The sequence below is a fragment of the Falco biarmicus genome, chromosome W (assembly GCF_023638135.1).
Source record: "Falco biarmicus isolate bFalBia1 chromosome W, bFalBia1.pri, whole genome shotgun sequence".
NCBI classification, from domain to species: Eukaryota; Metazoa; Chordata; class Aves; order Falconiformes; family Falconidae; genus Falco; species Falco biarmicus.
The window spans coordinates 18,613,606-18,637,688 of NC_079310.1; the positions used below are offsets into that span (position 1 = coordinate 18,613,606).

At 41.5% G+C, this 24,083-nt stretch overlaps 2 protein-coding genes across 2 annotated transcripts in view; both read right to left on the reverse strand.

The window, feature by feature from the left end:
* LOC130141915 (uncharacterized) overlaps positions 1-17,485 on the reverse strand; it is a 29,506-nt gene extending 12,021 nt beyond the window's left edge. The window contains exons 1-3 of the mRNA XM_056323213.1: positions 17,347-17,485; positions 14,369-16,108; positions 12,780-12,871 (exon numbers count right to left, since the gene is read on the reverse strand). Of these exons, the coding sequence (XP_056179188.1) occupies positions 12,780-12,871; positions 14,369-15,545 (1,269 nt within the window). The 5' untranslated portion in view covers positions 15,546-16,108; positions 17,347-17,485. The remainder of the gene's footprint in view (positions 1-12,779; positions 12,872-14,368; positions 16,109-17,346) is intronic.
* Positions 17,486-17,798: 313 nt separating this feature from the next.
* On the reverse strand, positions 17,799-23,406 carry LOC130141917 (uncharacterized). The gene is made up of 5 exons (XM_056323214.1): positions 23,010-23,406; positions 21,839-21,954; positions 21,577-21,739; positions 20,294-20,463; positions 17,799-18,527 (listed from the first exon to the last, which is right to left on the reverse strand). The coding sequence occupies exons 1-5, from the start codon at positions 23,404-23,406 to the stop codon at positions 17,799-17,801; spliced, it is 1,575 nt and encodes a 524-aa protein (XP_056179189.1).
* Positions 23,407-24,083: the final 677 nt, after the last annotated feature.

Consider the following 24,083-nt stretch of genomic DNA (forward strand, 5'->3'; position numbering starts at 1 on the left):
AATATCTGTCGGCTTGTTGAAAAGGTGTGCAAGTTAGGAGGAGAGATTCTCCTTGCACCCGGCGCCTGCTTTATAACTCTCCTCGAGTTGTAGAGTTTGATTCTGCATGTCACACAAGCAAGGATACATACAGCTACTATAGCTATTACAAGTGCAAGCAATTGTTTCAACCAGTTCAAATTTGGTAACCAGGAGGTCAATCTATCAAAGATTTCTTTGAACCCAAGGGAGGTGTTGTCTTCTGTCACCTGATGCATTAATTTAGTTTGGTTTTGAATTTTATTCAGGTCTGTCTGTATTCTTCCTAATTGGTCAATATACACGCAACAGCTGGTGTTTAGCACTGCACAGTTTCCCCCTTGTGATGCTAAAAACATATCCAGTACCATTCTATTTTGAAGGACTTCAAAATTCAGAAAGACCTGACACTTCTATTTGCAGAGCCTTTATAACATCCATAGTGTGACCTTCTATTTTTTCAATCACAGCTGAAATGTTAACTATTGTTTTCTCTAATTTTCTAACTCCTAACCCTGGGATGAACCATCTAATGAAGCTGTGAAATGAGGTTGGTCTCTTAGCGATAGTGAAATGGTTAAGGCTCGGAACCCAAGGAAGATGTTGTAAGTACCTTAGATATTTAGTTGAACAAAAGAGGCTCCAGATGGTTGTAAGATAAGGGTTGGGTGTAAAGTAAGGGGGCACCCAGATAATCTCATGGTAGACAACTCAATTTTGAGAACAGATACACAGGACAAGAGAATGGCAACAATAGCCTCAAAGGATATGATCTATTGATCCCATACTGAATTTGCCCAGAAGTAAAGGTTGATCAGTGGGTGAAGTGAAGAAGACTACAAGCCTTCATCTGAAGACCCCGGCGACCACCCAAAGACCACCAGAGAAGATGACTGCGCATGCGGACCAGACATTTGCATATGCTAATGAGTTCCAGGAAATCTCATGTAAATGTGAATGAGTTCTCAGAAATCTTATGAACATGTATAATTTCATGATATATAGTCTAAAAGTTTGCCAGATGGGGGGGGGGGGGGGGCACTTATGGTAGAGTTATCCCCAGTGCTACCCCAGCACTGCAATAAAGAATACCTTGCTTAATAACAGTCTGCTGTTATTGAGTTTAATTATATCGGACTCCTTACCCAGCTGCACCTAGCCTCCCACTTCGGCATGTTTAGAAAGCAAGGGGGTTTGGATGATGCCGATCTTTGTGTTTTGGCGACCCAGATGGGACCCTCTCTGCTTGGCTGCAGGACCCGGTGAGAACAGGACTCTCTCGGGTACCCCCAGAGATTTCTCCAGAGAGACTTCTTGCCTAAATCAGATCACTGCAGGAATAGAAAAGGACCATCTGATGAAGGTATTATTTTTCTTCTTTTTTTTTGTTTTTTTTTTTTGTTTTGGGGGACCGGTCATTTGGGAGCTATCTGTGATCCGCAAGACAAGATCTTCCATTGGATAGCATATACCGAGTTGCCAAATTGTTATAAACGATAACAATTAAAACAATTTTATTTTGGGTTCAATCAATTTACGTTGAGAAACAATAAGCAAAAACAGCACTGGGTGCGCGGAGAACTCAATTAGTTCCACCACACGCACACCTGAGTCCTAAAAGCAGCGTCTTTTATCCCCAGATCTTGACCAATCTCTTCTCGCCGGATGTTCGTCCTGCTCTTTCCCCATTGGGTCGTTAGGGTACACCTTCTCCTCCTATTGGTTCTCCTTTGGCGCGCTTTTTCAAATCTCAAGGTCTTTGTCTCCTTTGGCGGGCCTTCTCTGGCTGGTTCACTTTACTTATCTCCTTCGGTGGGCTTTTCCAGGCAGCGATTGCCTCAGGGGAAGGGGAAGCCATCACATTGTCTTAAAGGACAACCACACGTGCCCACTCACCACAACTGTGATACAGGTCCCAGATTTACACAGGGTACAACAATTACACTTATCACAGTACATTCTATTTTTGACCTGAATCATGACTGCGTTTATCACACTAGCACCTTACTGGTATACATTTGGGTATACTTCAGTATTTGTTTGGGTATACTTCGGTATGCAATTGGAATTTTAGTATTTTTGGCTTTGGACATGTCCTTGGTATTCGGTTGATCTGTGGAATTTTGTGATTTGAATATTGATGACTTTGGCAAGACATGGAACATTTGGATTTGAAACCATGCATTTGGTAACTTTGTAATCTGTGTACCTTTGTTCACCCCCCTGAGGTTTTGGTTGTATAGAGGTTTTTAAGGGGGCAAATGAATGTTTAAAGGAACATTTGGATTTGGAATTTGTTTATTGTAACTTGACTCGGTATCTAAATCTTTATGATTGTGTGATATATGATTGTGTGAGTGAGGCGTACAAATACGTACAAAGTGAGTGCGGAGTCCAGATCCACAGTTCTGTTATCCCGTGAGGGAAATGGCCAGAGAAGGATGAAGTGATTGATAAGCATGGGAACCTGAAAAGTATTCACTACATCCAGAAAATAATTGCAGACCTCTGTTCATTTTGGAATGCATGTGGTGTGATCAGAGGCTGTGGGTCAGGTTTTAGCTGTTGTGTTTATAATAATTGTCAGCTGTGTGTGTAAGTGTTTGAGTCTTAGTCCCTGTCCTTGTGTTGTATAAATTCCAGAATGGGAAACCAACAGAGTGAGGTTTTGAAAAAGAGTCCTTTGGGCTGTGTTCTGGCTCATTGGAAAGATATTGGGGGACCACCTGGAGGGAGTGTGAACCGTAAAACTCTGATAAAATATTGCAATTAGTGGTGGCCTTTATATAAGTTAGATGATGGAGAAAAATGGATTTTAAATGGAACTCTGAATTATAATATTCTGTTACAGCTTATGTTATTTCTGAGATAAGGTAAATGGGATGAAGTGGTTTATGCAGATATGTTCTTTACTCTGTAAAATCACCCAGAGTGGCAAAAGGAATGTGGAATTACTTTAGCACCCCAGGACCTCGTGGTCCTGGCGATAGAAAAAGAGAAAAATAAGAATGGGAAGTTAAAAAGATGTTGCTTGGCTTGTAGCATTGGGCAAAGATGTTTAAAGGTTGGTTTAGGCAATGTTGGATGTGGTGTTTAGTGAGTTAGAAAAGCAGATGGTTGTGAGAGCAGACAGAAATGATATCAGAAGAAAGTTACAGAAAGTGCAAGGAGTAGATGCAAAAGATTTAGAAAAATTGCTGGAGGTTGCGTGGCAAGTATCCCAAAACAGAGATAGTCAGAAAGAGAGCAATGGGCAAAATGATTGCTAATGCTACTGTGGCTGCTTTATGTACCATGGGAGGCCAGGTACTCTCTTGAAACCCATCAGAAAACAACACTAAATGGAGGGAGAGAGGCCGCGAGATGTGGTATAAATGCTCCACCTAAGAGAAATCAAACACACCTGATAGATCAGTGTGCTTATTGTAAGCAAATGGGGCACTGGAAAAAGGGTTGCCTGAGACTGGGCAAGTTGGTGATGGTTACTGATGTGGAAGCTGATTGATGGGAACCAGAGGGAATCTTCCCTAGCAGAGCCCTTGGTAAAAATTCAGCTAGGGAAGGAAGGGAAACCTGTAGAATTTCTAGTAGATACGGGTGCCACATTTTCAGTACTAAATCAGACCTTATTGCCCATTAGTGAACAAAATGTTAATATCACAGGAGCAACTGTACAAGTTGAGAAAGCTTTCTTTTGGAAATAATTAAAATTCAAAATTGGGAAGAGTATGGGGATTCATAAGTTTCTCTATCTGCCTGAGGCTCCAAGACCACTATTAAGAAGGGATTTATTAGAGCAATTGAATGATGAAATGCAGGAGCAAAATCACGGACTCAATGACATATCAATATGATCCTAGTTGAAGCCACTTTACTTAAGTTTCTGCAAACTTATATACAATTTTCATATTCATACAGACGTCACACCTTAATTCTATTGGTTACATACACTGTTCACACACTGCTATACAGATACTAATTGGTTAAAAGCATACAAGCGGTTAGTCCCATCATTAAAATTGTTGACATTCTTGCGGTCATCAGTTCCCAGCTCAGCTCCTGTTTTTCTGCCCGCTTAACTGCCAAAGATCCTGTTTTCTTTGTTCCAGGTGTCTTTCTCACACAACCTTGCGGCCTTGCTGAGCAGATAAAACTTTTAATCATATCAAGCTGCTAAAGCAAGAGTGACTTTTGGTAGGCCAGGTGTCCCTTTTCTTCCAAATACATTGCCACAATGAAATAAAGTTTAAAGATAGGGAAATTGAATTTAAAATACCAGAAAAGAACCACATTGAAAGTTTGACTCTTATTGAACCCCAAATTAGGGAAGAAGAATTTATATAAGATATAAAAGACCAAGTATACCCAGGAGTATGAGCCTCAGGAATACCTGAAAAAGCTAAAAATGCAGAATGGGTTGTTATTAAAATTAAAGGAGGGGCATGACCTGTTAGGGTAAAGCAATATCCCTTGAAATTGGAGGACAGGCAAAGAGTGAAAGGTATTACAGAAGAATTTATAAAATATGGACTATTGATGGAGTGCCCTTCAGAATATAACACTCCTATTCTGCCTATCAAAAAGCCTGATGGCAAAACGGCATATGGCATTAGTGTAGGATTTGTGGGTGTGGGAAAATCACCTTGGGGGGGGGATTAGAGAAAACTAGGACCTAATAGAAGTGTAGTAATCCAGAAGGCTTTTTAGGGTAAAATAAAGCTATCACCTTCAGGATGGTTGGCATGCATGGAATCTACCATGGCTCCCTAAGCAACACATCCTGCCAGCTCAGTACCTGCTGATAGGAGTAATGGAAGGTGAAGAGGAGTGGAGACACCGTGGCCAGGCTCTGTTGTACTCCCTGCAGGAAGAGGAACTTGATGGTACCACACAGCTGATAAACCGCATACCAGTTGTCTCATGAAGAATCCATGAGGTGTCTGTGGCTGAGCCAACCACTGTGGTGAAATTACTTCCCTCAGATGAAATAATCCCATTGTAATACTAACGTACACCTCCATCCCAAAGTTACCTGCCTCCAAGGTACTACTACACCTCACTGGGCACATGATACCAGTTAGTAACAACAATATGTATGAATAGAGTCACTCAAGCTCCACCTAAATGTGATGGAAATGGACTAGTCCTGGACTGAAATAAATCCAGAGGGGGGGAATTGTTGTCTAAACTCCCAGATTAACCAATTTGGATTCAGTGTTCACAAAGTTAGGTCAAGATGACCCACTCTCTAAAGTTGTTATGAATGAAGGGACTTCTAATCAAGGTAGTCAGCCTTGGGAAGGATGAGAAACAAAGAACAGATAGTGAAAAGAACACCATTATCTAAGTTATGCAGAAAGAAGCCTTCAAGTGAGGGAAGTTCTGACTATGAGAGGAAACAGGCTGATAAGGTGTTGCAACCCCCATACATCAACAGAAAATTGGCTGAAAATAGGACAATGTTAATTGTGGTAGTGGGCAATCACGACCTTCAACTCAAATAGTCCCCCCAAAAGAGGGCAAAACCCTGCTTGAGGAGCATGCATAGTTAGTAGAGAACTTCAGTAGTGCTATCTGAGGATGTATACTAATTTGTATTAGAAGCAAGAAACTTGTATCCTGTGTATGATGACTGAATATGCAATGTACTATAAAGTATAAAAAGTGGATAGATGAGGGGAGAAGATAAGGAAGGCTTCATCATAACTTCTGGGATCAGTCGATGGGCTGAACCTGTCTTCTTTTCTAACCACATTCAAAAGGAAAGGAAGAAAGGAACACGTGGTGCACAATGCAACTGCTCACCACCTGCTCACCGATGCCCAGACAGTCCCCCAGAAATGATCTGCCTGCCCCAGCCAACCCCCCAGGTTTATATATCAAGCATGACGCCTCATGGCATACCATGAGGTATTCCATAGAATACCTCTTTGGCTAGTTCGGGTCCACTGACCTGACTGTCCCCCCTCCCAATTCCTTGTGCCCCTCCAGCCTTTTTCACTAACAAGGCCTGAGGAACTGAAAAGTCTCACATCAAAGCCAAAACACAGCACCATACTAGCTCCTAAGGAGATAATGAACTCCATCCCAGCTGAAACCAGGACAATGAAATAAGCAAAGGATGGCCAGGATGTATTTGGGCAGTGGTTGCTGTTTTTCTGATCATTCAGGAAGCTCGAAAATTTATTCTGGGTCAGAAGATGATTGTACACACTTCCACACTGTAACCTTAGTTTTGGAGCAGAAAGGGGGATACTGGCTCTTGCCATCAAGATTCTTGAAATACCAAGCAGTGTTAATGGAACAGGATGATATAGAAATTGTCACATCTACCCTTCTAAACCCTGCTTCCTTTTTGAGTGATAAACAGGAATTGGAGACATGGAGACAGGAATAGAGTACATGATTGCATAGAAACTATTGAGACTGTGTGTGCAAGCAGACCAGACTTGAAGGAGGAGCTGTTGGAGGAAGCTGACCACACATGGTATACTGATGGGAATAGTTTTGTAAAGAATGGAGTTCCAATGGAAGGATATGCTGTGACAACCACAGACCAGCGGGTGGAAGCAAAGTCTCTTCCTAAGGGCACACCTGCAAAACGAGCTGAAATAATTGCCCTGGTAAGAGCTTTGGAGCTTGCCAAAGGACTGCGAGTGAATATTTGGACAGATTCAAAGTATGCCTTTGGTATAGTCCATGCCCATGGAGCAATTTGAAAAAAATGAGGACTCTTAACTACTCAAGGGAAAGGTATGAAACATGCTGATATAATTTTGTGACTTTTAGATGCTGTACAACTTCCATCAGCAGTGGCGATTATGCACTGCAAAGGACAACAGAAAGGTAACACTGTCAGGGAAGCAGGAAATAAATTGGCTGATCATGAGGCAAGACAAGCTGTGGAACAAGGTGAGGTATTAAGTTTAATTGCAAACTTGTTGGACTGCCTAGTCAAATTGAAGATGACACTGCTCACTATTGGTGGGATTACTTCTCAGGATACTCGCCCTCTGAACAGAAAATTTTAGATATTTTAGTTTTGATTATTTATTTTGTTTTATTGGTGCGACAGGGAAAAGCTTTGGGCTGTCCCAAAAGAGTATCAACTAATACCAGAAGGTACCCTTGCTGTCGAGGTAATTCTGAAAAATCAATTTGCCAATAATCTCTTGGGGAATTTCCTGTTTCAATTATACCTGAGGGCAGGTGCCTTATATTCAGGGGATTATTTTTCAAACACATTGGACATTTTTCAGTAATTGACTTTACTATTTTAGTCATTCTTGCACTAATTACTTGAGGTCTTAGACTAGCTAGCATTGATTCTATTCCCCAATGAGTTTGCTGATGTTTTTCTTTTACTATTTGTATCATTAAATGCAGCAGAATTATTACTTGATGTTGTGCAGTTACAAGCCAACCATAATAATTTTCTTTTGCCTTTAAATAAGAAGCCAATTTAAGATCAGCCTGGCTATAACTTGGCCTAGTATTTGGGATTAAACCAGTTTCTCTGGAATCAATGCTAAGATACTTTGTTGTGCAACCTCTTTTGCTGTTTTATCTGCCAATTTGTTTCCTTGATGAATCAAGAAACCCCCCTTCTGGTGCACCTGGCAATGTAAGATGGCAACTTCTTCAGGCTTCATAACAGCTTCTAGCAATTTCAGTATCTCTTCTTTGTGTTTTATTGTGGAGCCTTGCGCAGACAGCAGGCCCCTCTCCTTCCAGATGGCTCCATGAGCATGCACTACGCTAAAGGCATACTTAGAGTCAGTCCATATATTTACTCTTTTTTCCTTCCACTAAGTCCAGTGCTCGTTGTAGAGCTATAAATTCTGCCTCCTGCGCTGAAGTATTTACTGGCAGGGCTTTGGCTTCTATCACAGTCATCATTGTCACCACTGTGTATCCAGCTTGATGTTTTCTATCCTGGGCAAAACTACTTCCATCAGTAAAAAAATCATAGTCAGGATTCTCCAGGGGCTCAACCCGCAAATACGGACGACTGGCATATACTTGTTCTATGGTTTCCAGACAGTCATGAATCAAAGGTTCATCTGATGTAGATGTCAGAAATAGGGCTGAGTTGGTGGAGCTAGTTGTCTTTAATTTGACGTCATCTTGTTCCACTAAGATGGTCTTGCACTAGTCTATACTTATTTGTCCCAGGCTACCTTCCGTTTCCTGAGTACATGAAGTTGTGGTAAAAAAAAAATTCCTAGGAAATAATACAGGTTCTGATTCCTCCATCGAGATACCCCTTTGCACTCCTTTAGGATGCATCCTGAAAAATTGGAACTATTTTGGTGGGGATCTCTTAACTAAGAGAAAATTACACAGATACTGTAATCAATTGTGGCTAAAGTATAAGCTGGACAACAGCGAGAAATGGCCAGAAAATGGGACTTTGAAATATAATACTATTGTTACTGAAAGATCAGTCGAAGGAACTTTCTAAGACTTGTTTTGAAGTTTAGAAAGCAGGCATTCTTTATTACAGTGCTGGGAGCACAGGGGATATCTCCTCCTAATGTGCTCACCTTGTCCTCAAATACATGTCCCTTATATTCTGTATAATCATACATAGGCATTAAATTCCCCCAAATGCCGTACATATTCGATTGTCTTCCCAGGATTCGTTTACATTAGTCCCTCCTTCTTTTGCACATACGTAGTCTCTTCTGAATTGAGTTGAAAGGCTGCTTTTGTGACCACCGACCCAAATCCATTTCTAGATACTTCATGACCTGATCATCTTAGTCCTCTTATGATGTTTTCTTGGCAAAACCTGCTAGGTTTCCATGAGATTCAATTAGTTGTTCTCTTTCATCCCAGGTGTTCCTTTCAAATTGGATCATACATCTCATCCACATTGATGTGAGAAAATATAGTGAAAAAACTAAAACTGCTGCAGACAGGAGCTGTATAGAAAACAGAAACATCAACATGTGAGAAAGAGCCTCGCTGTCTTCTCGGGAGCTCAGCCCACTCAGCACTTCAAGAAGGGACAGTTAGTACAGATGTAGATGAGCTCAACAAGAATGTAAATAAGGAGCCTTCTGACAAGGACATGCTAACTGCTAAAAGAAAACAAACTGCTGAAGAGATAAGACTCAAGGATAGGAGGGTAAAATAACTGTGGTAGTGGGAGATTGGGACCTCCTACTCAAATGGTCCCCCTGAAGAGGGTGGATCCCCCGCTCAGGGAGCATGCGTAGTGAATTTAAAATAAACTGTACCTTTAAATTGAGGCGAGAAAGCAACTAACCAATAATTAGTTAGTAGGTATAGACTTTGGGAGGAACTAACCAACTTCTCTGTATAAATATGTATAAATACATAAGTGTGCAAGTTAGGAGGCGCGATCCCCCTTGCACCCGGCACCACAATAAATATACCTGCTTTATAACTCTCCTTGAGTTGGAGAGTACGATTCCGCATGTCAATACAACACCTGGTCGCTTTGATCACTATCTTAACAATTACACTATTATAAGGACTTCTCGATTACAATCTGATAATTTTAATAATGTTGTACATATACTAAAATTATACATTAAACCTAAGGTTATACATTAAACCTCTGGCATCACTGGTATCACTATATTGCAGTTAATGCTTTTCTGTAGAAGAGCAGGTAAATGGGATGAAGTACCATATGCTGATTTGTTCTTTGCCTTGCATGATAATCATGAAATGAGGAAGAAATGTGCATTGTTAGACAGTGATCTGAATGGTATCTATGGATTGGTTGAAAGTGGATTAAAGAAGACTCAGAGGTGCTGTTTGGCTTGTGATATTGGGAAGGGGTGTATATTAAGGGAAATGAGGAGCTGGAGGATGTGCAATTGTTGGTAACACCGATCAGAGGAGAAGAGGCTGGTAGCAATTCTGATGAATAATCTCCTCAAATGGAAGAGAAATTTCTCTCCCATTTCAGGAGGAACTCAGGCTCAGCACCCAGTTATACGGGTACCACTCTGGCAGGCAGTGGGAGTTGAAGGTTTGTCAGTGTTTACGCATGTCCCGTTTAGCAGCTCAGACTTATTAAATTGGAAACAGTCAGTGGGATCATATAGAGATAATCCAGATAAAATATGTCAGTTAGGTTTTCTGGCAGGACTCGTGACCCCATGGGGGACCCACGCTGAAGCAGTTAATGAAGAACTGGAGCCCATGGGAAGGACCCACACTGGAGAAGTTCATGAAGGACTGTCTTCTGTGGGTGGAACCACACGCTGGAGCAGGGGAAGAGTGTGAGGAGTCCTCCCCCTGAAGAGAAAGAAGCAGCAGAGACATGTGATGAACTGAGTGCAACCCCCATTCCCCTGCATTGCTCAGGGGGAGGAAGTAGAGAATTTAGGAGTGAAGTTGAACCCAGGAAGAAGGAAGGGGTGGGGGGGAAGGTGTTTTTAAGTTTTGGGTTTATTTCCTATTATTCTACTGTGATTTCAATGGTAATAAGTTAAACTAATGTCCCCAAGTTGAGTCTTTTTTGCCTATGACAGTAATTAGCAAGTGATTTGCCTGTCCTTATACTGACCCATGAGCTTTTCACTATATTTTTTTTTCCCCCCCTGTCAAGTTGAGGAGAGTGATAGAGCAGCTTTGGTAGACACTTGGCATCCAGCCAAGGTCAATCCACCACAACATGTAAACAGATAAGCATAAACCTAGCATTACTTCACCATCTCCCAGAGTTAATCCACAAGCTTTTCCACTTGGACATAATATTTGCTTCTAATGGACCCTTAACAGTTTTTTGAGTTGAATCCTGTCACAGCACAAACAAACTAGTAGGCTGTAATAAGGCTTTTACCACTGGTCAGATTTTACTGTCTGTGCTGTTTCACCTTCCTCCAGAGACAAGACCACACCACTCAGCCACCACTTCCTATCCTTAGGGCTATTTAACTACTTAGCAGGAACAAACTACAGCTGCACATTGTCCATGTCAATCAACCCACTGCCTTGGAGGCAAGGCCACAGCTGCATTTTATCAATGCTGATCAACCCACTGCCTTCATTCCTCTACAGTATCCTTCACTATCCATTTCTAATTTTCTTGTATGCATTATTGCAATCATAGTATGCAAGTTACTGGTATTACTAAGACTATAAGGAAAGGGATTTCAGAACCCCAGAGCTAAGAGGCAAAACAAATCACAGGATATCCTTTAGTTTGGACCCAAATTGCACAAAACAAGCCTATTAAATTCTCAGTATCAGTTATCCTAGCCGTGAGGCACTGATAGTTGGGCTAAAACCTCCAGCTGACAGACTACTAAACTAGAGGACATGCTACACCATTCCTGCTCAGTCAATTCAGAACTTCCTCCCTTAAGTCAGAATTACTTCACGTGCACTGGAATCTTTCTGGAAAGCTATTAGTTAACTGGACTGACACACACCCCCCATCCCACCCCGGGGACACAGCAGTAAGCAAACTAATTTTACTTTAGGACCAGGAACCAAAGTCAGATATTGCAAATCAAGGCAAGCAATCAAAAGGAGACATAAGAAATAGCAGTTTTTCTGGATTAAATATGAAGAAACAAAAGCCCCTGAGAGCATAAAAATAATCCCCCTTTGCCATTCATATAAACGCTTGCTCTCAACACTCAGAAGACCCAAAACAAAGCTTGAAGGCTGCATAGTAAAACTAAAACCACCAGGAATCCATGTAATGAGAAGAGCAGAGACTCGAGACAGGTTGAAAAGAGGCAAAGGTTATAAAATGAGTGGCGGTGTTGTGAAGAAATTTGTAACTACAGTTGGCAGCCAATGCGGCGAATGAAGAGACGGGACGCTGTTTGATGCAAACAAATGTCGATTTATTGTACAGAAGCACGAGTTTATATATACTTTCAGAAGCTGCGCGTTTTAAACAGATTGGTTCTTTAAGCTAAGCATTGCATACTAGGCAATCCCCGATTGGTGGTTAACTACCAGCAATTAACAGCAAGGTGTTACCTCTCCTTGGCGCCATAGGTCCCCCACTCCCCTATGCTCTCTCAGCATGACTCATCATGTTAATTGTTGTGTCTATTCACACTCCTTGTCCTCCCAGGTTTCGTGACCTACAAGCTCAAGCACATTCCCCTCAGCTAACTGATTGCCACGCATGGTCCTAATTTCCAGCCCGCTCCTGCATCTCCCCCTTCCTGTTGCACAAAAAGAACCTTTGAAACCGAACGAGTCATTAGTTTTCGTAAGCATTGTAAAAAACAAGGTATAAGTAATAGAACAAATTAAAAAAGCTACTAAGACATATATAATTGTCTTTACTAAACTTCTTAACCATCCCAAAATGCCCCAGCCACTAAACAGTTTATCTAACCAATTCCAAGAATCACTCTGGGATGGGAAACTTCATCCTTCAATTGTTGGATGCTAGCATGAATCGACTCTGAATGATCTGAAATGCTCATGCAACACATCCCTTCAAACTCCTCACAGCCGTGACCTTGTGCCAAAAGTAAAAAATCTATGTCCATGATCGACAGATTGGTCCATGTTCATAACAATATAACTGTAGAAATTGAGACGTTGTCCAATCTGGTCCACAGCAGCGGTGCTGAAGGGCAGATTCTTATTTCATTCTGTAGGGTTGGTGTCGGTGTCATCTGTCTGTGGTAAAGGTTCACGGAAAGGTCGTACATTCTTCGCTGGGATCCACCTGGGTCCCTTTTCTGTGGAGACACAAGCATAGCCTTTTCCCCATGTAACAAGAGGATACGGTCCCATAATTTTACCTGTTTCTGGATCTCAAACCAATACTGGGCTTTAACCTGTGCCTCGAAGGAGCCATTTGCAGCAAAATGTCGAACTATCAGTGGGTTGTTATCTATTAAAGAACAATTTAAAAAATTAAAAACATACAATGCTTTCTGTAAGCGTTCTTCAGGAATAGCCATTCCCATTCCCCCTTTTTGTTGTTGTAATAAACATTTTAGAGATTGATGAGACCGTTCAATGAGAGATTGACCGGTGGGGGAATGAGGAATGCCAGTAACATGAGTTATTCCCCATAGGGCAAAAAAGGTTTTTATAGTTGTTGAAATATAAGCTGGGCCATTATCTGTCTTTATTTTAGAGGGGATACCCAAAGTGGCAAAAGCACGCATTAAATATCTACGAACATCTCGTGCCTTTTCTCCTGTATGACAAGAGGCGAACAAGGCACCTGAGAACGTATCAATGGAGGAGTGGATATATTTAAGGTTACCAAATTCTGAATAACGTGTAACTTCTGTTTGCCATAGCTGCAAGCTTTGTAATCCTCTAGGATTAACTCCTGCAGCAATTGCTGGGAAAGAATGTTTTTGACAATCAGGACAGACAGCAATAATACTTGAAGCTTGTTGAGAAGTAAGGTCAAATTGTTGTTTAAGAGCTCCAGCATTTTGATGGAAAAAAGAGTGGCTTAGTTTAGCTTGTGCAATGCAGTCTGGCAATACTTGAACTGATAAAGTCAACAGATCAGCTCGCTGATTACCTTCTGTAAGAAAACCAGGTAGTGAGGTGGGAGACCTAATATGCATAACAAAATAAGGCGCAGATTGAGAGTCCAAAAGGAAAATAAGTTCCTGTAACAGGGTAAAAAGTTGTGAATGTGAAACATTCCGCAGCACAGAAGCTTCAGCTCGTGTAACAATACCTGCAACATAAGTGGAATCAGTAACAAGATTAAGCGGTACATTCCATTTTCGGAAAACGCGAACAACTGCATTCAGTTCTACTATTTGAGGTGAACCGGAGACTGTCTCTATGTCCGAGTCCCATCGTCTCCGTTGATCGTCCCACCATAGAAGAACAGATTTATGTGATTTGCCTGATCCATCTGTAAACACAGTAAGTGCCTGTAAGGGTTGTTCGCTTCTTTTGGGTTTTAACATCAGACGAAAGTCAATGTTAAACAGTTTGTGTGAAGGTGGATGGGAAGTTATTTGACCTGTATAGTCGACAAGTGCCCTAACAAAGGTGTCTGATTGCTGATAAAGCCATTGTAAGTATACTGTTGTTATTGGTAGACAAATACAGACAAAATCCTTCCCTGATAAGGTTAACAGGCGTGATCTAGCTTTAACAATCAGAGAGGCAAACATTTCATGTTGTGTCAAAATAGTTTTTGTAGACTGGTTAGGTAAAAAGATCCATTCAATAATTAACAAGGGGTCTGAGTTCTGAAGGTCCCATTGAAATATCAGGGCATGAGGCTGTCGAGCAGGGTTTAAAATAATCAAGTAAAAAGGTAGTTCAGGAGCCCATGGATGGGCTTGTCAAGAAGCGATAGCTGAGGCAACCTTTTGTAAAGATGTGTCTGCCTCAGGGTTAAGGTTACGTGGAGAACAAAGATTAGTGTCTCCTTTTAGTAGTTCAAACAGAGGATTCAGGTCCGTATTAGAAATTCCCAATAGTGGTCGAACCCAATTTATTGTTCCCAGTAATTTTTGTGCATCATGCAGGTTTCTTACATTGGTATTGATCTGCAAGGGTTGAGGAACAATAGTTTGTGCCCTTATTCGCCAGCCCAGATATTTCCAAGGGGGAAACTTTTGGATCTTTTCTGGTGCTATACAGAGACCTGCCGAATTCACAGCATCTGTGACAAGGGCTACAGCTTTCTCCATGACTTCGTGATGTTGTGCTGCCACCAAAAGATCATCCATATAATGATACAATAACACAGTAGGCATAGCATTTCGGACAGGACTAAGTATTTTCGCAACATACCATTGACACATTGTAGGACTATTTTTCACACCTTGTGGCAGTACAACCCGCTGGTATCTCTGCAACGGGGCTTGCATGTTGACGTTTGGAATTGAGAAAGCAAATTTTGGGGCATCATCTGGATGCAATGGGATACTGAAAAAACAATCTTTAAGATCTATGACAGTCAGATGCCAATGTCGAGGGATCATAGTGTTACCGAAATCTCGGAATGAAGAACTTATCGACACCAATGTGATGTAGATAAGCAGACACTTCTTTATTGACGGCCGGGTGCTGCAATCATACACTTTTTCACATTTCCACCATGGTACTATTTTATTTTCCTTTTCTCTCAATGAAGTTGCTTTATCATTGACTGAGGGTAATACTGCAAAAACTTTTCCATCCCAGGTGAAATACCAAGAAGTTCTGGCCATGTACCGGAATTGGGAAAATATGGACATAGACCATATAGAGCCCCATTGTTCTACTAATTGTGTACCTTGGCCAGTTTTGTTACACTTCCATTCCATGATACTTCTGCTCACATTGGTTTTAAGTTGTTCATCATAAGAACACCATCCTAACCGGGGATTTGGAACCCCAGGAAAAAGAACTCGAGCTATGGCACTAGGTCGGGATCCTGTTACAAAATCATAATTCAGTAGTTTTTTACAATCTGTTTCTTTACCTGGTGACTTCCACTGTTTTCTAATAACCTTTACTTGTTCATACCATTGAGTTACTGGCCTTTGTTCACAATAGGTGGTCTCATTTTTATATTCCAGATTGGTCAGATTCATGGTTAAAATTCCCCATGGAATAGATTCACCTACTGCCCTCGGTATTGGTAAGCAAGCAGTAAACTAGGTAACATTTTGCAAATTGGCAAACCTTTTAATCAATCCCAACATCAGATTTTCCTCAACCATTTGTTTGGGAATGTCAATTACTTGTTCTGTTTCTAGTTGTCTTTTGTTCCTATCCACCAAGTCAGCCCATGATCCTACCAACACTACCGACCAAAATAAAATACAAAAAAAACCCCAATCAAAACCTGATATAAAAAAATTAGACATGTTTCAGTGTCAGTTTTAAAGTCTCTGGGTCACGATTGACAATCTTCCATGGAGTAGGTGCTTTCTTCACTCGAGTATAATGTATCCAAGCATCTGATTCTGCTATCTTGATAGCTGTAAAAGTGGTTAACAGTACTTAAAAAGGTCCTTTCCAATGTTCCTGTAAAGGTTCGGAGGTCCAGGTTTTCACATAGACATAGTCTCCCGGTTGGAAATCATGCACTGAATTTTCCAGGGATAAAGGTCTATTCCAAATTACTGCACTCCGAATTGCAGCCAAAGTTTTCCTTAGAGAAAGCAAATAGTTATACACATCTTGTTTTCCTTTTACATGTATGTTTAGATTTGGTTCTAGAGACTCATATGGTTTTCCATATAATAATTCATAAGGACTGACTGAGGTTCCACTCTTTGGCTGTACCCTGATTCATAATAATGCCAATGAAAGTGCCTGAGGCCACTTTAGACTGGTTTCTTGACAAATTTTACTTATTTGTCGTTTCAAAGTTTGATTCATCCTTTCCACTTTCCCACCAGATTGTGGTCTCCAAGACGCATGTAAATCCCAATTAATACCCAATACTTTGCTAACACTTTGGGCTACTTCAGCAACAAAGTGTGGACCTCTGTCAGAAGAAATTCCAATAGGTACTCCAAATCTTGGAATTATTTCTTGTAATAACCACTTCACTAATTCTTTTGCTTGTGTGGTATGACAGGGAAGGTCTTCTGGCCATCCTGTAAAAGTATCAACCCCTACCAGGATGTACCGATACCCATTTTGTCTAGGTAACTCTAAAATATCTACTTGCCAATAATCTCCAGGTTCTGTACCAGATTTCAGTCTACCCATTTGAACCTTTTTCTTAATCACTGGATTGTTTTTCAAACATACTTCACATTTTGCAGTTACCATTTTAGCTATTCCCAACATTTTAACTGATACTACTTGTTTTCGTAAAGAAGTTACTAAGGCTTCTGCCCCCCAGTGACATTCCTGATGTCTTGTTTGAATTATCTCTCTCATCAGAAGAGGTGGAATTACTACTTGTCCATTAGGAGTTATCCACCACCCAGCTAGGTTTTTCTTAGCATTTAATAACTGACCCAATTTGTCATCTTCTTCTAAATATTTTGGTTTTTCCCTGGGAAGGGTTACTGTTTTAGAAGGAAGTATTTCCATCTGTAATGCTTGTTTCTTTGCTACCTTTCTTGCCATTTTATCAGCCAAATTATTTCCAGCTATTATTTTTGTATTCCCAATTTGATGTGCCTTACAGTGCATGATTGCTACTTGATCTGGCTTTTGAACTGCTTGCAATAATTGTATAATTTCCTTTTGATGTTTAATGTTAGATCCTTGAGAGGACAATAGCCCCCTTTCTTTCCACAAGGCCCCATGGACATGCACTACCCCAAAGGCATATTTTGAATCTGTCCAGATATTTACTTTCTTGTCTTTACTTAATTCCAGGGCTTGAATCAAGGCAATAAGTTCCGCTTTCTGGGCTGATGTGGTACTCACCAATGCTCCTGCTTCTATAACTGTAGTATCTGTTGTTACCACATATCCAGCGTATCGGACTCCTTGTTCCATAAATCTGCTTCCATCAGTAATACAATTCCCAGTCTGATCGCTCCAATGGTACATCCTTCAAGTCTTCACAACTGGAGTAAACATACTCGATGGTAGCCAAGCAGTCATGTTCCAGTTGTCCTTCTTCCTGTATGGAACTTAAAAACACTGCAGGGTTTACCAGGTTAGTTGTCTTTAGAATCACATCATCCTGTTCAGTCAATACCACCTGGTACTTCATCATTCGGCTTGGAGACAGCCAGTGTCCCCCCTTTTGTTCTAAAACAGTTATCACCATGTGTGGAACATAGACTGTTGTTGTTCTTCCCAAAGTCAATTTCCAAGCCTCTTGTATGAGCATCACTGTTGCTGCCACTGCTCGAAGGCAGTTTGGCCACCCTTTACTCACTGTGTCCAGTTGTTTGGAGAAGTATCCGACTGGTCCTTTCCAGCTTCCTATCTTCTGAGTTAACACTCCCAGTGCAAGGTGTTGCCTTACATGAACAAACAACTGAAAATCTTTGGTTAAATCCAGAAGTCCCAAAGCAGGTGCGGACATTAAGGCACGTTTTAACTCTACAAAAAGCCTTTTGCTGTTGTGGGCCCCATGCCAAGGGAGAATTCTTTTGGGCCTCATATAGCGGTTTAGCTATTAGTCCATAGTTCATAATCCAAAGGCGACACCACCCAGTCATTCCCAGAAATGCTCTGAGTTCATGAATATTTCTCGGCTCAGGTATACCACAAATAGCTTCTTTGCGATCTTTTCCCAACTGCCGTTGTCCTTTTGAAATCTCAAAGCCCAGATATATCACAGTCTGGCAGGCTATCTGGGCTTTCTTCCTGGACACTTTGTACCCATTTAGTCCCAGGAAATTCAAGAGGTCAATAGTCACCTGTATACAAGTAAATCTTTCTTCTGTAGCAATCAGTATGTCATCCACATATTGTAAAAGTAAATGTCCAGGTCTTGATTTATCCTGTTTCCAGATTTCAAGTTCCTTTGCTAACTGATTTCCAAAAATAGTTGGACTGTTTTTAAATCCTTGGGGTAATCTAGTCCATGTCAGTTGCATCCTTCGCCCGGTTTGAGGATTTTCCCATTCAAAAGCAAACAGTTTTCTACTTTCCTTTTCCAAAGGTATACAAAAGAAAGCATCTTTTAAATCAAGCACTGTAAACCACTGATAAGTCTCCCTTAACGCTGTTAACAGTGTATAAGGGTTTGCTACTACAGGATAAATATCCTTAACTATTTAATTTACTGTTCTCAAGTCTTGCACCAGCCTATATTCACCCGAGGGTTTTCTGACTGGTAAAACAGGAGTATTATAGTCAGATTCACATTCTTCCAAAATTTTGTACTCCAAAAATTTATCAATCAATTTCTTCAATTCCTGTCTCAATTCTGGTTTGATTGGATATTGTTTAATTTTCACTGTCCCTGCACCTTCTTTCAAATCTATTTTAATAGGCTCTGCTAGTTTCGATTTACCAGGAATATCTGTTTCCCATACAGTAGGGATCACTGCCAAATCCACCTCTGATGGAATTTCTTGTTCCTTTACTCTTTCTTGTATCATCAAGATTTCTCCCGGTTTTGACTCAGGTATTTTCAAGAAAAGTTCTCCTTCATCAAAAACAATTTGTGCATTTAATTTGGATAACAAATCTCTTCCTAAGAAGGGTATCGGACATTCTGGTACATACAAAAATTCATGTGTAATTATCTTATTTTCAAATTTCAAATCTAGGGGTTGCAGGAATGGCCTGTTTTTGTTCCAGTTTTTCCTTTACAGGTATTTAATACCAAAAATGTCGCTCCTGTATCCACTCCCAATCTCACAGGTTGAGCAACATTTTTTTTTCCTTTCCTATTATCAGAAATTATAGCCATTGCCAAATTATCTCTAATAGTTAGCTTACATTCATCCTGCCAATCCTTTCTTTGTCTTAAGTAAAAAGAACAAATCCACATCTGGCATTTCACTCCATTTCCCTTCTCTTTTACAGTACAGCATTAACTGCAGAATAGTGTTATAATTCAGCGTCCCATTCATGGGCCACTTTTCCTGATCATCCAATATATACAAAGGCCACCAATTATTACAATACTCAAATTATTACAATACTCAATCATCTGGCTCTTTTGCAGATCATCCTGTAAATTTCCCCAATGTGCCAATAAACATCCCAACAAAGAATTTTTCGGGATTTTGTCATTTACAGCAAGATTACCCATGCTTTTACTTTTAAACAACAGAGTTAACTTAGATGCCATGGTATAATCACTCACAGTACAATACACAATTATCCAACTCTGTCACTCCGATCTGCGGATCCACACTCCACACTCGCTTTTGTGCTCAATTGCACGTCTCACCCTTGCAGCCACACTCACACTTTTCCACAATTATTACTTTAAACAAAGATATGAAACACAATATTATACACTTCTAATTTTCTTCTCAATACACAAACACAATAAACAATTCCATATCAAAGAAAACCTTCTAACTTCTTGTTAGAGGCACTACCTTAGAGAACACTATAGCATATAGGCTTTCTTGTTTCCACTTTTGTCCAACCCTGCAATAGCTTTTGCTTATGTCTTACGGGCAGACTCTTAGTCCTACCCTGCGCAGCTTTCACCGCGTCTGACAGGCAGACTTACTCAGTGGGACTCGAACCCACTGGTGGGACTCTAACCCACTCCTTAACTTACTCAGTGGGACTCGAACCCACTGGTGGGACTCTAACCCACTTCTTACAATACACTCCTTATAGTGGGACTCTAACCCACTTGCTTTAGTGGGACTCCAACCCACTTCCTCCGGTGCACTTACTTTAGTGGACTCTAACCCACTTACTACAATTACAAAAAGAAGTGTCTTACCAAAATCCAGGGAACGTCGCGAAGAGCCTTATGGATCGGGGATCGATGGGTATCCCCGAGAAATCCTCGGTGCCGGCTGGAACCGATCAGGTCCCCGACTCCTCCGGTCTCCTTCAGCGAGGTCCCATCTGGGTCGCCAAAAACTGTTATCGAAATCTCGGAATGAAAAACTTATCGACACCAATGTGATGTAGATAAGCAGACACTTCTTTATTGACGGCCGGGTGCGTGAGTGAGTCCTCTCACGATCAACGCACACCAAGTCTCAAAATCAGACACCATATATAGAACTTATTCATACATATTCATTAAATATTCATGCATAATCATAATATTTCCCAAAAATCATTAACATATTCTCCTCCCATATCCGATTCTGAGCAGTGGAGCTTAGAAAAGTCCAGAAATGGGTCTGGGGTACGATTTGGGTAGGTGGTATATGAGTCGGTGGTCGCGATCTCCCCCTGCCGGAATTACCTTTTACTAAAGTTCACGGTTTCTTGGCAGGTAACTACAAGCTGTTCCAGTCGACTCTCCCCAGTTCCCATTAATCCTATATTCTGACATTTCAATACACTTTCTACATACAGAAGACTAGTTAACTACAAAGAAACCTTTCAAACCCTAAATTTTTTACCTAAGTTTTAACAATGATTCTAGCCCATTCATCTGGCCTCGGTACGAGACTATACAGAGGATCTCATAGCAGCTTTTACTATATAAGTTTCATTAAAATATATTTCTTATCCTTCTATATTTCTATTTTATAAAATGATTTTATAAAATCAAATAATCAATCAAATAAAGTCAATCAATCTTAACTTATTAGCAAATCTGTAACAATAGTGGGGGACGGGAGCCCGGGTTGGAGGGCTCCCATATCTTCCATAGCGTCATTAATTTTTCTGAGATCATGGAGCAAGCGCCACTTGCCAGTTTGTTTTTTAATAACAAAAACAGGTGAATTCCAGGGGCTAGTAGAGGGTACAATATGTCCTTTGGACAGTTGCTCTGAGACTAAATTTTGGAGTGCGCAAAGTTTCTCCAGAGGGAGGGGCCATTGATCCACCCAAATGGGAGCATCAGTTTTCCAGGTTATTTTTAGGGTGTCGTGCACTTCATTTGCCCCATCTAAAAATGGGTTCGGATAGACATTCCCCATTGTGCCAATACATCACGTCCCCACAAAACCATAGGGAGTGGTAACACAAAAGGTTTAACAGAAGCCACATGTCCCTCTGGTCCCCGAATTCGAATTAGTCCCAAACTTTGACGGCTGTTACCGGTCCCCCCAATCCCAGCCAGCATCTGAGAGACATCAGTCAGTGGCCATTGTGGAGGCCATTTAGCTTGAGAAATTACTGTGACGTCAGCTCCAGTGTCAATGATTCCATTTAGTGCTATTTGTTGGTCATGATAAATAAGGGTACACTGATACATAGGTCGCTGTAGAGAAATGGATTGTACCCACAAAATGTGGGGCAACCTTGTGGACCCAAAACCTCCTTTCCTCTGTGGAGGATGGTCAGCAATAAGGGAGCTTACCCTTGCTGGGATCAGAATCAGTTGTGCTATTTGACTACCCTGAGGTGTCGTACAAGGCGGAAATGGAGTCCATGCCATAATTTTGGTTTTGTCAACACTGTCAGAGTCAACAACACCTGGCAAAACAAAGAGACCGGACAGTGTTGTGGAGGACCTGCCAATTAATAAAGCTTGTGTATCGGGGGGTAAGTGTCCTTTGACATCTGTTGGTAATAAATGAACCGAGGAATCGAGCAACGTTACTGTGTGAGAGGTTGCCAGGTCCAATCCGGCACTGCCTGAGGTTGCTGGACAGAGACTTGAGGCATCGGTACGTCTCTCCGAGGTTGTTGAAATGTCAGCTGTGGCACTTGTGTCTGCGCGCGTTGCTGCCCTGCGCTCCGCGGTCGGTTTCCCTGTATCAGTTGTCCCTGAAAGTCATACTTAGATTGACATTGATTAGCAAAGTGATGCCCTTTCTGACATTTCAGACAAACTACAGGGCCAGGGGATTGTTGTTTATTCCCTGCAACCCAATCAAGACAATTTCTCTTCAGATGACCAGGTTTACCACAACCATAGCAATTCCCCACACCACGCATCGCTGCGAAAGCAGCAGCCATAGCCTCAAACTTGTGGTCAACCGTACCGATTCAGTTACATGCTTCCACCATTTCCACCAGTGTGGGGTTTTGGTTAGGAAGAGACTTCAGTAGCCTTTTACAGTCAGTATTAGCATTTTCAACAGCTAGTTTTGACAACTATATTTCCTGAGCTACCGCATTATCTACTTGATGTTCCAGAGCCTGTTTTAGCCTGTCAATAAATTGCATATAAGTTTCCCGAGGCTCTTGAGTGATCGTAGTAAAAGCTTTTTGTGGCCTTTGTGAGTCAGGGACCTGGAAAAAAGCCTTTTTTGCCTCTTCCCTAGTTGCTTCGAGAGCCTCACGGGGGCAGTTTCGAGCTTGTGCTACCGGATCAGTATGTGCACCGGTGCCCATAAGATGTTCTATTGTTAATGCAGCTAATGCAGCATTATTATGATTAACATACGTGAGTAGGAGTGTTTGAAGTCCTCCTCTCCAATGTGACTCCCATAACGAGTACTGAGTCGGGGTTAGCAATAATCGTGCTAAAGATTTCAAATCATGAGGGGTCATGACATAAGTATCAAACACAGAAGATAACAAACTTGTAAAATAGGGAGAGGAAAGACCATGCTCCGTAACCGTGCGGCGCAGTTCCTTAACAACCGAAAAAGAAAGAGCCTCCCATTGTGCTCTCCCCGCCCGGCCCTGAGTGTACAAGACCGGAGCAACTATAGTTTTAGTCACTTCTAATTCCCCCTCCCTTAAGGCCTGTTTCTTTATATTTGCCCATACATCGTGTGGATCAGGAGGATACAAATCAGGTCCTTTTTCAGGGTCTATCGGTCCTGGGTCAAAGGGATCTTCTTCTGGCGGATACCCAGCTGCATTCACACCCAGGAATCTAGGGCACTGTGACTTAGAGGTCGGTAAAGAAGGAGCTATAGGACCTCGCGATTCCTCCTCCTCTCCTTCCTCTGTCTTTCCTTCCTGTGCCTTCATAGTTTCGAAAATGACTCCACGAAGAGAGCAGGCAGTGGGACTCAGTATTCCCTTTTGTCACGTTATCCCACAGTTTCACCCCTGTGTCGTCCCAAAGTTCCCACGTAAAAATTGTAGATGCAGTCACGGCAGGCATATTTACTTGCACCCACTTGAGCATTGTTTTAAGGTCATGCCCAGAAATATTTTTCTTATGTTTGTTAAGGAGACCTTTCATAAGCTCATAAACATCTCTTTCTGGGGACGAAGCCTGATTCCCCATTACGGATTTCCCACAGCTCACCTCTCAACTCCGGAGGGATTTCAGGCTGGCCGGCTCCCGTTTCCTTTCAGCGGTTCATTCAAAGTTCTGTGGGATTCGCTGCAAGTCACTCAGTTAGGCTATTTGAGAGCCCTTCACGTCGGATCCTTAACCGGATCACGTCGGGGTCACCAATTTGCGGCGAATGAAGAGACAGGACGCTGTTTGATGCAAACAAATGTTGATTTATTGTACAGAAGCACGAGTTTATATATACTTTCAGAAGCTGTGTGTTTTAAACAGATTGGTTCTTTAAGCTAAGCATTGCATCCTAGGCAATCCCCGATTGGTGGTTAACTACCATCAATTAACAGCAAGGTGTTACCTCTCCTTGGCCCATAGGTCCCCCACTCCCCTATGCTCTCTCAGCATGACT

Excerpts from the sequence above, each read along its gene's own strand:
- LOC130141917 (XM_056323214.1), bottom strand. The coding sequence starts at position 23,406 with ATGAAGGCACAGGAAGGAAAGACAGAGGAAGGAGAGGAGGAGGAATCG. Across the intron at positions 21,740-21,838 it reads TGATTCTGATCCCAGCAAGG|CGACCTATGTATCAGTGTAC; the intron begins GTAAGCTCCCTT and ends ATTTCTCTACAG. Across the intron at positions 20,464-21,576 it reads GGCTGGGATTGGGGGGACCG|TTTTTCATTCCGAGATTTCG; the intron begins GTAACAGCCGTC and ends GGTGTCGATAAG.